The sequence below is a fragment of the Neolamprologus brichardi genome, chromosome 7 (assembly GCF_056152115.1).
Source record: "Neolamprologus brichardi isolate AB-2024 chromosome 7, ASM5615211v1, whole genome shotgun sequence".
In the NCBI taxonomy this organism is placed as follows: Eukaryota; Metazoa; Chordata; class Actinopteri; order Cichliformes; family Cichlidae; genus Neolamprologus; species Neolamprologus brichardi.
Genome location: NC_142110.1, coordinates 42,903,770 through 42,917,434, shown reverse-complemented (window position 1 = coordinate 42,917,434; position 13,665 = coordinate 42,903,770). Strand labels below are relative to the sequence as shown.

The window sequence follows — 13,665 nt, the reverse complement described above, 5'->3', positions numbered from 1 at the left end:
TAAGCTGATGAACATATGGTGAAGCAGTTATGGACTGAAAGAGTCTGTGCAGAGTATGGTAGAATGGTTTCTTTAGTCTAAACGGAGTAAGATATAAAAACAACTATATTGATTGCAGCATGGCACAAACACTTAAGCCTATCATGAGTTGACAAAGAAACATGCCTTCATGGCACGTCTTGTAAAAGCTTGCACCTGTGCAGCCTCTCATTCTGTGACCCTTTCACCGTGTATCTCAGAATACTATTTATCCAATAATCCAATAAGGCGTTTCTCAGTATAGCACATGTTCTCACACACTAAATGAACATCAGTTGTTGAAGCAGTCGAATGGCGTTGTGAAACCTTCCATCTTCTTTTTAAATTCAAGGTTACGTTCAATCAGCTATACTACAGTATTTCTCTAAATCCACATGGGTTACTATTGTGCCACCACAACAGATCCGACCTTATTTATTTCACTTGTTAGTATCGTGGCTGCTAGTTGTATGTGAATGTGTGAGACAAGAACAAGTGCTTCTTTCACTGCTGGTCACAGCAAACTTTAAATTACAGATAAAGCGATATAGGAAAGAAGCTTGTGTTAATTAAATCAAAATGCAGAGAAAGTTTAAATAGTCTGCAGCTATCCAGCTGTCCATTTTAAGTCAACGTTGTTGCCTGTGTGCTATCAGTTTATGTATTTTTAGTGTAGTGCTTGGCATGCCATGCTGGCCAGGTCAAAGTTTATGGGCTTCATCGAGTGAAATCATGTTAAAGCTTAGTGTAGTAGGTGGACAAATGACAGAATAAGCCCAACAGTCAGCCTAATGATGTCATGGTCGTGCGACCCAGTGTTTTGAGTTTTAGTCTATTTTGATGTTTATTGTTTGTTTAGGTTCATTAAGTTATTTTAGCTCATTTGTTATTGTATTACCCTTGTGTTAAATCTCCCTTGCCCTTCATGTGTTTATGTCTGTGTGTCTTATGTTGTCAAGTTCATGTTGTCGTTTCTGTCATCTTCCCCTGTACTCGGTCTCCCTGGTTCGTGCGCCTACCCGTTATGTGTCATGTCTGTGTGGCTCTTGTTGTCTAGTTCGTTTCATGTCTATGTCTCCGTGTTTCCTGTTTTATTTTGAAAGAGTCTGTTCTTTGTTCACTGCATTTTGTTTACTCTCCCCTGTGTTGTCATTATGTTTCATTCTAGTCAGCTGTGTCCCCATGTGTCTCCACTTCCCCTGATCACCTCATGTGTGTATTTAGTCCTCAGCCTTGCTGTGTTCAGTGTCGCGTCGTCTGTGTTCTCACCCACCATGTTTGTATTCATAGTTTTCTGTGGCATCATAGTACCAGTTTCCCAGTTTAGTTTCGTCACTATGCTTCTGCCTTGTTTGACCCCCATGTCATCAGCCAAAATAAAGGCTCGCTTTTCGTTTGAACTCAGTTTCGTGTCTTCGCCTGTGTCTGCACCTGAGTCCTCCACACACTCTCCACTCGGTCTGCCACTGCGGATCGTGACAAATGAACTCCTGATGGTGGTATTCAAGCCTTTTTATGTTTTATTTTCTCTTAAAATCAGCACAACGTATTTCAGCATCACTCTTTCTATGACTTGTGCTTCTCAGTTATAGGTCCATAATTTGTTGGACAAAGAAACAATTTTTCTCATTTTATCACAGTGGATTTTAAATCAAAAAATCAATTGAAGTGCACTTCCAGCTTTAATTCAAGGTTTTTTTCTGTGGAGATATTCTTATCCATGGTCTCCCATTTTCAGGGGCTCAACATTAATCGGACATACAAACATAATTTCAAAATGTGAGGATTATTTTGAATACTTGGATCAAAGTCCTTTGTAGTCAATGACTGTCTGAAGTGTAGAACTCATGGACATCACCAAATACTGTGTTTACTCCCTTGAAATTTTCTGCTAAGTCTTTACTGCAGCCACTTTCACTTCTCTCTCTCTGCCTTCAGTTTTGTCTTCAGTAACAAAAAAACATTTTATGTCTTTGCCTTGACTAACCCTTGGGTTGCATTTGGCTGAACCCTAGAAGATTATAATGTTGTACATTTCAGAAAATGTCCTTCTACATCGATCAGCAGTCACATCAATGCTATTGAGTCTTACATGTCCATCCCATAACATTGTCTCCACCGTGTTAGACAGGTAATGAGGTATACTGAAGTTGCTCTTTTCCTTTTCCGTAATTTTTCCTTCCTTCACATTATTCTGGCACAAGTTAATTTTCATTTCATCTGTACAATGTTGTATTTGTTGGGAAACCGGTGGTTTGCACCTTGCTCTGGATTTCCATTAATTAAGGTTTCTCTTGATTGCAGACATTGCAAATGAATTCCTACCTCCTCTCAAGTGTTCTTCACTTGGTTAGACTTGGTTAGATCTCATGAAGTTGCTTTTCTTAACCATGGAAATAAGTCTGTTGTAAATAATAACTTTGTTGTCTTCTGTAGTCTTTGAGGCCTTTTGGTGTTTATAAGCTAGTCAGTGCATTCCTTCTTTTCAAGAATGTACTAAATTTTTCTGTTGGACACTAAAGTTTTTTGCTAAACTTCTGATTTATTTTATTTTATTTTATTTTCCAACCTAGTAACTCCCCTACTTGCACTCACATCTGTTAGGCTTTCATATTTAAAATTACATTGCAAAGCAATAAAATACAAATTCAACATTTTGAGTCAACTTTAGATATGCCTAATTAATTTGTCATGTCTCACCTGACCATGAAACCGCTTTTCAGTTGACCATCCAATTAATTCTGAGCTTCCAAAAATGGGGAACTCTGTATATTGTATGTGCATATGTGTAATTCCTGAAGTGTTAATGGAAAAGTTTTATGAAACCCTTTGAATTGAACCTAAAGTCTGCACTACAATCACAAATTGATTGTTTGATTAAAAATACACTGTGGCAGTGTACAGAGGCAGAACTACAATTTTTGGTTTGTTATATTGGTTCATTCCCAACATCTTGAATGCAATTTTAAAAATAGTATTTATACAGGTGGACATATTGTAGTATTACACTAATAACCCGCAAGTGTAGCTTATTAGAGGAATGTGCAAGAGGAACATATACTCATTATTTTCAAATATTTTGTCTTTTTTGTTCTTCTACTGTAGATTTTATTCAGATATGTAAAAAGAAGATTGAAAAGCAAAGTTGCATTTTTTCTTTTCTTTTCTTCGTAAATACACGAGCCATGGACCCTGAATAGGATAAGTAGTTACTCACAAATGGAAGCCCATTAAAAAAATATACCCAAGGTCTTGTTAGACTTAGAAAGTAGCACTTACAGTTTTACATCTGACAGTAGTGTAGGTTGTTAAATCAGCCAATAGTCTGAATTAATTTAGGCCCATTCCACATAATAAAGTGCTGTGAGTATAACCTTTTATCTTTTCCAGTGCTACCATATGATAGAGTGGTAATACAGTTTCATTTAGATTCAGCTTTGAAGTATTATAATGGAAAACTTTGATTATGTGTAACTAAAGGCAAAGATTTCAAAAGGTCATTGATTCTAGAAGATTCTATATCAGGTAGGGAATTGGAAATGTGATCGCCGATATACACTGTGCTGCAAGTTTGATAGTGTGGCAAAAGAAAGTAACAAATCCATTTAAGCACTGCCTTTCTCACATGTTATGGATAGAGTGCTTACATGCAAAACACATTAAGCTATTAACCTTTGCAAATGTGTTAGTTTGTAAGTCTGAGACTCATTGTGTGAGCCTCAGTGGATTTTATATATTAGTATCGGTTGCACCAGACTAGTTCCAGGTGCACATGGGATTTCAGGTTCATACAAGACAAGGCAGCTCTGACAGCTGTGAATAGATAGTGGTAAACCTAAAAGGAGTACTTAATTGCTCTCTCGAGGAAGAATGAAGGAATCTGTAAACTCTAGAGCCAGAATAAGGAAGGGACTTGACATCTCTGGAAGTCTTCTGGGAGACTCTTGCGAATATGGATGTAGGCCAAAAGCAGTGTTTGCGGTTTCTCTAATGGTGTGAAGCAGAGACAGAACATTTCTAAAAGATGGACAAAGGAGACTGATGAAGGGGTTAGAAGAAGGGATCTGACTTCCATCACAGAACTGGGGAAAAGAATCTTGACATCCCAAGATGAGAGCAGTAGAAAGTGTGGGCATTGTTAGTATGGAGTTGGGGTTTGGTGGAGAGGAGTATTGTTCCTTTTTGAACGATGCTAAAATCACTTCTGACATCGTGTGGACAGCTCTATAGTAGGTTTATAGATTATACCTTTAGAAGAGAATGATACAGGTCATTCTTATCCTTCTCCAAAATGGACTTCTTCTTAACTTCTCAAACTTTGCCTTATATACCAATTTCCTTGCTTCTATTTTAATATCATAAGTTCCTAGCAAGTATGCATGATCTCTGAATCCGTTTTTATTTAATTTTATAATATGGATCTAAGCATCCAATGTTGGAGGAAAAGAAAAGATAATGATGGTGGATTTACTTGACGAATAAATGGCTGCTGCAAACTCTAAAATAATATAACAAACCAGCAGCTGTATTTTTTATTCATTTTGCTTTCCTTTTTGTCTGTAAAAAAGAAAGAAAACCCAGATTTCACATCAATTAGTGTGTATCTTTATTTTTATTATTCTTTATTTTTGAAAATATTCAATAATCTTCATATTTACCAGCTGTCTGCTTCTTTAATGTTTGCTTTTACATCAAAGATCAGGTTGAAGCCTGCTTTGAGACCATGCTCATTTATGCTGTTTAACATTCAGATATCAGTTTCATTGTGTGAGTAGCGATGCAAAGAAAAAATGCAAAGAGCTAAACCAAAGAGAAGAAAACATGGAATCGGTCTGTACAAATGAGGCAGTGATCTGTGCTGACAGTTCATTATGGCTGGTAAATGCAGCCATGTGGGGGCGGCAGGAGGAGAGACGGGAGCCCTAATTGGAGCGGATGGGAGGGATTCTCATATCATAACAATATCACAACTATTTACATGCTTACACCTCTGGCAACTCAGAGACTTAGAGAGTGTGCTATTAGGGAGGAGATCGTTTTTGCCATGTGAGTTTAGGAACACTTCATGTGTTAGTATGTGCCTGTTTTTATAATCACAGAATATAAAATCATAAAATACGAAAGTTTAGGCTAAAGAATAAAAAAGAATAGTATTTTTTTTCTCTACCAATCAAAAGCATACGTTTACTGCATTTGTTGTTCCAGGGCTGAAAAAGTATGATTTTTTTTGTGTGTTCAAGAAACTAAATCTGCTTTGACCACAATCATTCTTAAGTCATAATGGCTACAATGAAGTGCTTTTAGACCGTAGGAAGTTCTTATAATTGTGGAAGGAAGAACCGCCTTTCTTCGTGCTTGCACTGCAGGATCTAAGAAACATCAAAGGCCTTAGAAGTCAGTTCTCAGGGCTTTTTCTGAGCTCCTAGCTCCCGGTACGTATTCTCCTGGCACACCAGGGACCTTTGATTGACACAGCATCAGACTGACACCAGCTCTTGCTATGATAAAAAAAAGAAGAAAAAAAACAAACATTGGTAAAACGTTGGACTGACAGTGAAGCCAAGGCTTTAATAAGGCTATATGTTGTGGAAGAAATACATCCCAACTGTGACACATACCAAATGCCAGACGGCTGTTACATAATTTCAAATGTTTCTACTGGTGATGTGAATACAAACAGAAAAATAACCCTTGAAGTTATGTAGTTCTTGGGGCGCTACCCTTAGGGCACAGTTCTCAAAGTTTTGATGACTTAGTGCCAATTTAGGAAGCAAACGTATACTTGAGGGCTTCACAGGGAAGATAAACCATTCAAACTTTTTTTTCTTTTGGTGTTTATGTGTCTGTTCATAGGATGGTGTTTTATGTTTGTAACTGTTTGGTTTTTGCTCTCGTTTATAATTTCCTAGGCATTGGCAAAGTCAGTTTTTCTATTCCTTTAGTAGGGAGTCAATTATATTTATTTATTCCAAAGTCAGGAATGTTTAGTGTGAGCTGTGGCTACAGTTGAAATCAACGATAAAATCTCCCTTAGTTTTATACTACTGTTTTTTTCTAATACAAAAACATGGACAAACAATGTCTTCCTGGTGACCAGGTTGTCACAAAATACTTTTATTCTGTGTCATTTGGGAGAGCAGTTTAAAACCATGCATTTTCAATATGTTGTGATTGCACATATATTGTACCGACTTAAATTTGATAACAGTTGGCGTACTCTGTAAATATGTATTCTGAGAAGGAACTACCTTTGCCAAAACTCCATTTAAATTCCAGGATTTAGCAGAAGGACTGTGGGAAAAGACATCTGATCCTTTACGTTGACACCACTATAAACAACAAAATCCTAATGGACTACCATTAGTAACAAAGCAATAAGGGGGGTTTTTTTTGTTTGTTTTTTTATGTGTTCCAGGTGCTGTCCCCTCTGACATCATCAGTCCTGGCTGAGAGGAGCATCAGAGTGGTGGATGATAAAGTGAGCGTGACAGAGCTAGGGGTGCAGTTGGTATCTGGATTAACTCTGTCCCTGCAGCTCAGCCCAGGCAGCAACAGGGCTATTGTTGCCACTGCAACAACACAGGAAGTTATTGAATCTCTCAAGCAGGTATGACTTCTATAATAATATATAATATAGGTAATATAGACATATAAATATTTTACATGGCAATTTGACTAATAACTGCTTATCCAACAGTAAGACTAGAGTGGACTTGTTGATGCAAAATTAGCATTTTTCTGTGAGTCTGATTTGGCTTCATATTTGGCTTTATGCTCGGCCCAGTCATAATAGCTTGCAAGTTTAGAAATGGATTAGGTTTATTACGAAGTCTATGGTATTCATTGTGGTTTAGAATTAATTCACTTTTCATATACAAAGCTTTCTCTTTGATTTGCATCTCTAACCATGGAACAGCTCTGTTATTCCTATAATTATAATTTCAAATGAAGGTAGGCTGCAGTCTCTTTCCCTAGAGAGGATATTTAGCTTTCAGGAGAATAGTTTTGTATCCATTCTATCCAATTGTTTCAATGAACCTTTGTGTTATAATTAACACTGACTTTTCTGTCCTCCATGTTCCTCTACTTTATTTTTTAGTGTCTGTTTTTAGTTTATGGTCCTTATGTATTAATAAGAATTGTGAAGAATATTATTTTCACTGTGTAACGTTAGGGTTTTTTCTTTGGTTGTTTGTTTTTTTGTTTTGATTTCTTAGGAGTCCCTCATCAGTGCTTGGCTTCATTTCAGTGATGGATCCATGACTCCTCTAGATAACTACAACCCTGCCCATTTTACCCTGGCAGCCACCTCATTGGATGAACAGGTTGTGGTGGTGCAGCAAAGTCCAGCATGGAAGTGGCCTATCATTGTTGCCAAAGGAGAAGGTCAAGGTTTGCTTGTACGTGTTGAAATGAGCCCATCAGAAATGTGCCAGAAGGGAAAACGACATACTGTTTTAGCCACAGGAATGGCGAGCACACATGTAAGACTTGGTCAAACAGAGGAACAATTCAGACAACCAGGTGGCCGACGTACACGCCCTGACCCTCCATATTATGGCGGATCTATCTCTGACATGGAAACTGGGTTAAATAACCGTGGAGCCACTACCATCAGGGGCCATGTTCCAGTAAGGCCAAGTGGGGGCCGTCTTTCAGCAGAAGTTGGAGCAAGGGCTCCAAATGAATTCTCTGAATATCCCGATCAGGCCGAGCTGCCCCGGAGCCGCAGCACCGATGAGGACTTGTTGACCTCCCGACGAGGCCTGACGGACTTGGAGATCGGTATGTATGCCCTGCTGGGAGTTTTCTGTCTGGCCATCTTGGTTTTTCTCATTAACTGCATCTCTTATGCATACAAGTACCGTAGCAAGCAGTTCTCCTTGGAGGCTCCAGAGGCAATGCCTCATGCACATGACTGGGTTTGGCTTGGCCAAGAGGAGGGGCTATGTCTCCAACAACAGCAGCAGGACGAACTGGGCGGTACCCTAGAAGAAGGTAGTCAGCTATTAAATGGAGGCCTCCAGCGAGGTAATACTGGTGGAGCAGGATGTAGCTCAAGTGGGAGGGATCACAGGAATGAGTCACTTAACTCACCCACCACCAAGAGAAAGAGGGTGAAGTTCACCACTTTTTCAAGTGTCAAGTCCAGTAATGGGTGTCCTGCCCTCAGCCCCTTAGCACTTGTGCAGACCAGTGAGATAAAATGGGTATGTCCAGACATCGAGCTCGGAGATTCAAAGGATCTTAGGAACTACATGGAAAAGCTTAATGAGAACGCAATTAAGAACATTGCATAGGGGGTACTAGGTGTTTTCATTGAACTAAAGAGAAACTCACCTGAATGCCTTCAGACTAACAAGGGAAGGAGGATTACGAAGGAGAGGTGAAGAAGAGACTGAAGCCGCTGTTAAACTGTACACCTTACCATAGCAAGAGGATAGTGCATTCAGCCTCTGTTTTTTCATGAAAGTACTCAGAAAAGGTCAAGCTATGGACTACAAAAAGATACCACAACACCACAGCATCAAGAGGAAAATGTGAAATTAGTATTGTTGCTTAAATTAAATGTATGTTCTTTGTTTCTAGTTTTCTTTCCTACGCACCATCTACGCCGCTTTGTTTTGTGTTTTGTTTTTTCAAATCGCCATGTTTTAATATCACATTTGTTGTAATTTTTGCGACTTTCTGTTATTTTTCTAGAGGCTTCTTTCCCTGTCAGAAATTATTGAATCTAGGAGAGTAAGGTTAAAAGAAATTTTGTATTGTAAATAAAAGCAGAGTTTAATTTGGAGGAACTGTATGTATAGCAACATTTTTTAAAGTGATGTATGGTTTTGTTTTGCTTTAGTTTCTTTTCAGTTAGTTTTGTCTCCAGAAAGCAGATCCACGCATGATGTTATTTAAAAGGAGGCATGTGAGTCTGATCTGGTATGCAAACTGAAAATTTGTAGATAACTAATACCAGTACCCCTGGAGACATGTCATTCACTGTGGGTCAGTTTAGCTTTGGATTCAACATGTTGATGTTGGTTTAAGAGATTTATTGGGCCCTACATTTTCCCTCCTTATATTGGTTTATGTAACCTCCTGTTGCATAGTTCACATAAAACTAACTTTTTAGGATTCAAAAGGACAAATTTTGATTAAATCAGAATAGTCAATATAAATATACTGACACAACCAAAAGTATCAAAGACAATCACATTTAAAAAAAAAAATTAAAAAATTCTTCATTATAATTTTCCCATAAAACTTGTCCAGGTTTCAAGACGTCAGAAAACACATTTACAGTGATTTTTCAAATTGCTGTATGACATTTTGAATCCTTGTAAACTGTAGAAGAAAGCCCAAATCTGACCTGTTCGCTTTTTGTCATAAGCAGTATTAGTCAGTTCCAACATTTTCTACTGTATGTCTGTTTTAAAATTGGCTGGTGGACTAATTAAACCTGAAGTTGACTCTTCCTTTTTCTTGTGGCTGTGTGATTTATTGGCCTAGCCATTGTTTTCCAATCTCAGTCCATCAAATACTGCTCTCACGAATAACCACAGAGACAGTGGCTTCATCAGATATCAAAACGATGATTGGTGCAGCTTTTGGAGTTCTTCACATTTCTCTTCAAAAGGCAAAAGTGAAAGATGTTTTTTGTTTGTTTGTTTTTTATTTGTTTCACAAGTGAATACTGTTAAGATAATATTATATATTGGCTTTACGCCGCACCATGATTTGAAATAGACAAACAGAAAAAATACAAACACAAGAATATTTTTACCATCATAATGTCAGCCACGAGTTTTGATTCCATAATGTCTGTTTGTTTGCTTTGGAAGCATGGTCTTTGGAAGTAACCAAAGTTGGATGAGTTAGATGAGAGGAGAGGGTAGAGTGTGCCAAGTTAACAGCCAAAATTTGCAGAACTGGTCAGCCCTTTAAGCCCCAGGTGGGTTTTTTAATTTAAATTTTCATATTGAAAATTTAAAGAAAAAATCAGTGAGGAACAGTGTGAGGAAAACTGTGAGACCAGATGGCTCAAACGCAGCACCTTATCATTATTACCAGTCAAGACCAGGGTTTTAAAAGCAATTTTTCTTTTCCCCAAGCAAAACTTGCAAATTTGAGACTAAATGCAGGCCCTATGCTAATGAGCCAATGATACCCATGTTGTTGTACCTGTTTAAAAAATGTTCACCTCCAGTCAAAGTGTCAGACTTTGCGACCTTCATATCACTGTGCTCGATCAGTTTTTACCACAGAGAAACGATTAGCAAGCTGCATCCACAGACACTATGGGTTATCACACAAATACTTCCTAATTAAATGGTAAAATGGTAAATGGACTGGTTCTTATATAGCGCTTTTCTACTCTGTCCGAGCACTATACACTATACAGCTAATTCATTCACCCAATCACACCCATTCACACAAGCACTTCTAAGCTTAAGTATCTAACATTCATACACATTCACACTCCGATGGATGCATCGGAGAGCAACATGGGGTTAGTATCTTGCCCAAGGATATTTGGCATGCAGACTGGAGCAGCCTGGGTTGAACCACCAACCTTCTGGTTAGCGGCTGATCCGCTCTGCCACCTGAGCTACAGCCACCCCAATTAATTAGTGCCTAGCAACCTACAAATAAAATAATTGAACTTCACTCATCAAACATGGAGTTCAGACTTCTTTGGATGGCATGCTAGTAGAATTACCCACACAGCAAGCTCTGTTATTTGTCATATCAAAAAGCTCCGAAGGGCACCAACACCACAAATACAGTTAGAAGGTCCACTCCTGTGATTCCAATTAGAAGATATGGAGCCTGGCAGACAGCTGCTGGCTACAGCTGCTTGTGTTGGCATCCACCTGTCAGTCAAACATTTAAGCCTAAATAAAGTTCGCTCCATCCATCCATTTTCTTAAGCTCTTATATAGCTTAGGGCCACAGATGGGGCTGGAGCCCATCACAGCTTTCATGGGGCAAAATGCAGGGTATACCCTTGACAGGTCACCAGTCCATCACAGGACCAACACAGAGACAAAAATAACCACACGCTCTCACATCCACGCCTATGGAAAATTTAGACTCATTAATTAACCAACTCCATATGTCTTACGACTGTGAGAGGAAGCCAGAATACCAAAGGAAAACCTATACAGCCAAGGAAAACCCATACAGCCAGGGAGAACACACAGAAAGATCAAAACCATCCAGGAGGGTTGAACCGTGATCCGGGCAAAGCAGCAGCACAGTGGGCTATTACCTTTAAAGACCAAAACCATTCTTTGTACCAGCAGTACACACTCCTTCCTCTGCTATGATGCTGGGCATTTGAGTATGATTGTCTTTGGGGATTTATTTGGTTTTGGAGCCAGCCTAAACTGACCATTCTTTGCAATAATACCCGTGGGCATAATTTGTGTATAACAATTTCCTGATAAAAAAGGTTATAGGCTAAGTGCATATGAGCCCCGAAACACTTGTAGCATACTCAGAAAATTGGTCTTTTTCCACAGGATCACAGACATGCTCCCTTTCTAAAAGGGCAACCTAATTAGGGATTACTTAGTTCAGTCTTATTACATGTTAATGTGGCATTTCCTATGCAATTTGTCTTGCCCACTTACTGTACCTACTCTGATATAATTTGCACCCTAATTAAAATAAACCCAGAGGACCTGTGCATATCAGGAAAGGATGTAAACATTTTCATTTATAGACCTCATGAATGATGCGCTTTTAGATTAATTCAATACATTGTAGCAGATGTACAAAATCGGGGGTATCATGTGCTTATTTTGCTTTTTTATATTTACCACTTTCTGGTTCTTTTACCTATCTGTAGGTAAAACAGAGTAACAATTCAGTCAGTCAGAACAAAATCTGTCTACCACATCAGAGGATACTGTTATCACACTGGACCACAAACAGCCTGCACTGCCACACATCTACCTGAACTTCCACTTCCGTATTCACTTTAGTCTGAGACTTATACTTCTGCCTTTGTCCTTTGTATGCTGAAGTGCCAGGTACTCTTCTTGCTGACACAGGAATCTCAGGGTCTCTACTCTAGCTAACTAAATAACTAGGAGCACCTGTCAGGTATAATGGAACAGAACCTTTTCACTATCACGAACCATCTCCACTGACATTCATTTTGCAGATACATCACTTGTTATCCCATTCCATTTTCCCCACCGTTGCTATGCCAACAATCCTCAACATAATCCTCTCTTCTTCCCTCTTCTTCTCCTTACCATTTTGTTTCTTTGACATGTAGGCTGGCTAGCTGGTATAAGCAGTTGCACAGCTGAAAACTGCTCCAATACAGTCTGTAATATGAAGTAAGGTCTAGTCTATGTTTGTCCATGCATGGCCTTGATTCCTATCCTAAATATATAAAATATTCCTGCTGACCAATCGTTTTGACTGCAAAAGGATTGACTATAACAAAGCAAGTCTATAATAAGAGTCAACAGAAGCCGCAATGCTAAAATTGTCATGTTGAGTGGGTGTAATGTAGCCCATTACAGCTGAGGATGATGGGATTTGTATGATTAGGTTTAGGTATTTTGTAATAAAGTAAGTTTAAACTGATGGTAAAAAGTCAGGGGATCAGCAAATAAATAAACACTTTATTCTGAAAGGGGTCTGATAACTGTGTGCATCCATTTTCATGATAATCTGTCCACCAGTTGTTTTATTTGAAACCCAAGATACCAAGTTCAGTGTGGCGTAAATTCAGGGTCTAACCATAAATGCCTACACTGAGATTTGCTGTAATCCATTGTCAAAGAGCAGCTGGTAACCCACTGGAAACATGAGTCTTTGCACACATATGAGTGCTGTCTGCCTTTTTGGACGTGTGACAATCATTGTGACAAGGTGGTGCAAGCGAGTAAGGGCATAAGTCACACAGGATTGGTCTGCAACCAACAGTTGCGAGGAAAAAACTTTTCCCCAACTGGTTGATGAGTGGTTGCTCGAGGTTCATGGTAGCTGCTGGGAAATCAGTTGCTAAAGCCTGAGTTACACAAGCCTAAAGACTGGTCAGATACATCACCAGACAACCACTGACTGCACAGTCAAATCCATTGTTTGCATGGTAGACAGCAAGTCATTACTCACAAACTATTAGCCAAAAAGTAGTAAGACTTGAAAGTGTTTTTCAAACTGGGAACAGAGAATGCTGCCTTCTAAGTTAAAAGGTGCATATTTAAAAACACGTTGGCTACAGAAAGAGGCCAACAAGTTTCTAGAAACCAAAGGAGATTTTTGGTGCAGCACCCTCTTCGTGACCAATTTCACCTACTGACAGCCAGAAACCTACAGGCACTACTCACCAACCATTAGGGAATATACATTTCCCCTCACAACAGATGGTGGTATCTCATCCAATATAGGGGACATCTCTCCAGCAATGCGCACATGATGTCATGGGACAAACTTCTATAAGTCAGGTAAGTGATACTCATAGTGAGTAGGTTTCATTCTAGACCATTATTGACATGCCTAAAGTCATTTAGGGTTAGGTAATTAAAATTTAAAGGTGGTGATCTAGTCAGCAGACTAAAAAAAATGTAACAATGGCATGCAATTTTACCAGACATACAATTTATATAAAAAGATATTCAAAAATACCCTCCT

At 38.8% G+C, this 13,665-nt stretch overlaps 1 protein-coding gene across 1 annotated transcript in view; it reads left to right on the top strand.

Moving 5' to 3' along the window:
• Window positions 1–9,462, top strand: part of LOC102779832 (transmembrane protein 132C) — a 189,098-nt gene extending 179,636 nt beyond the window's left edge. Inside the window, exons 9-10 of the mRNA XM_087843628.1 lie at window positions 6,434–6,625; window positions 7,236–9,462. Coding sequence (XP_087699754.1) covers window positions 6,434–6,625; window positions 7,236–8,318 — 1,275 coding nt within the window. The 3' untranslated portion in view covers window positions 8,319–9,462. The remainder of the gene's footprint in view (window positions 1–6,433; window positions 6,626–7,235) is intronic.
• The last annotated feature ends 4,203 nt before the right edge of the window (window positions 9,463–13,665 follow it).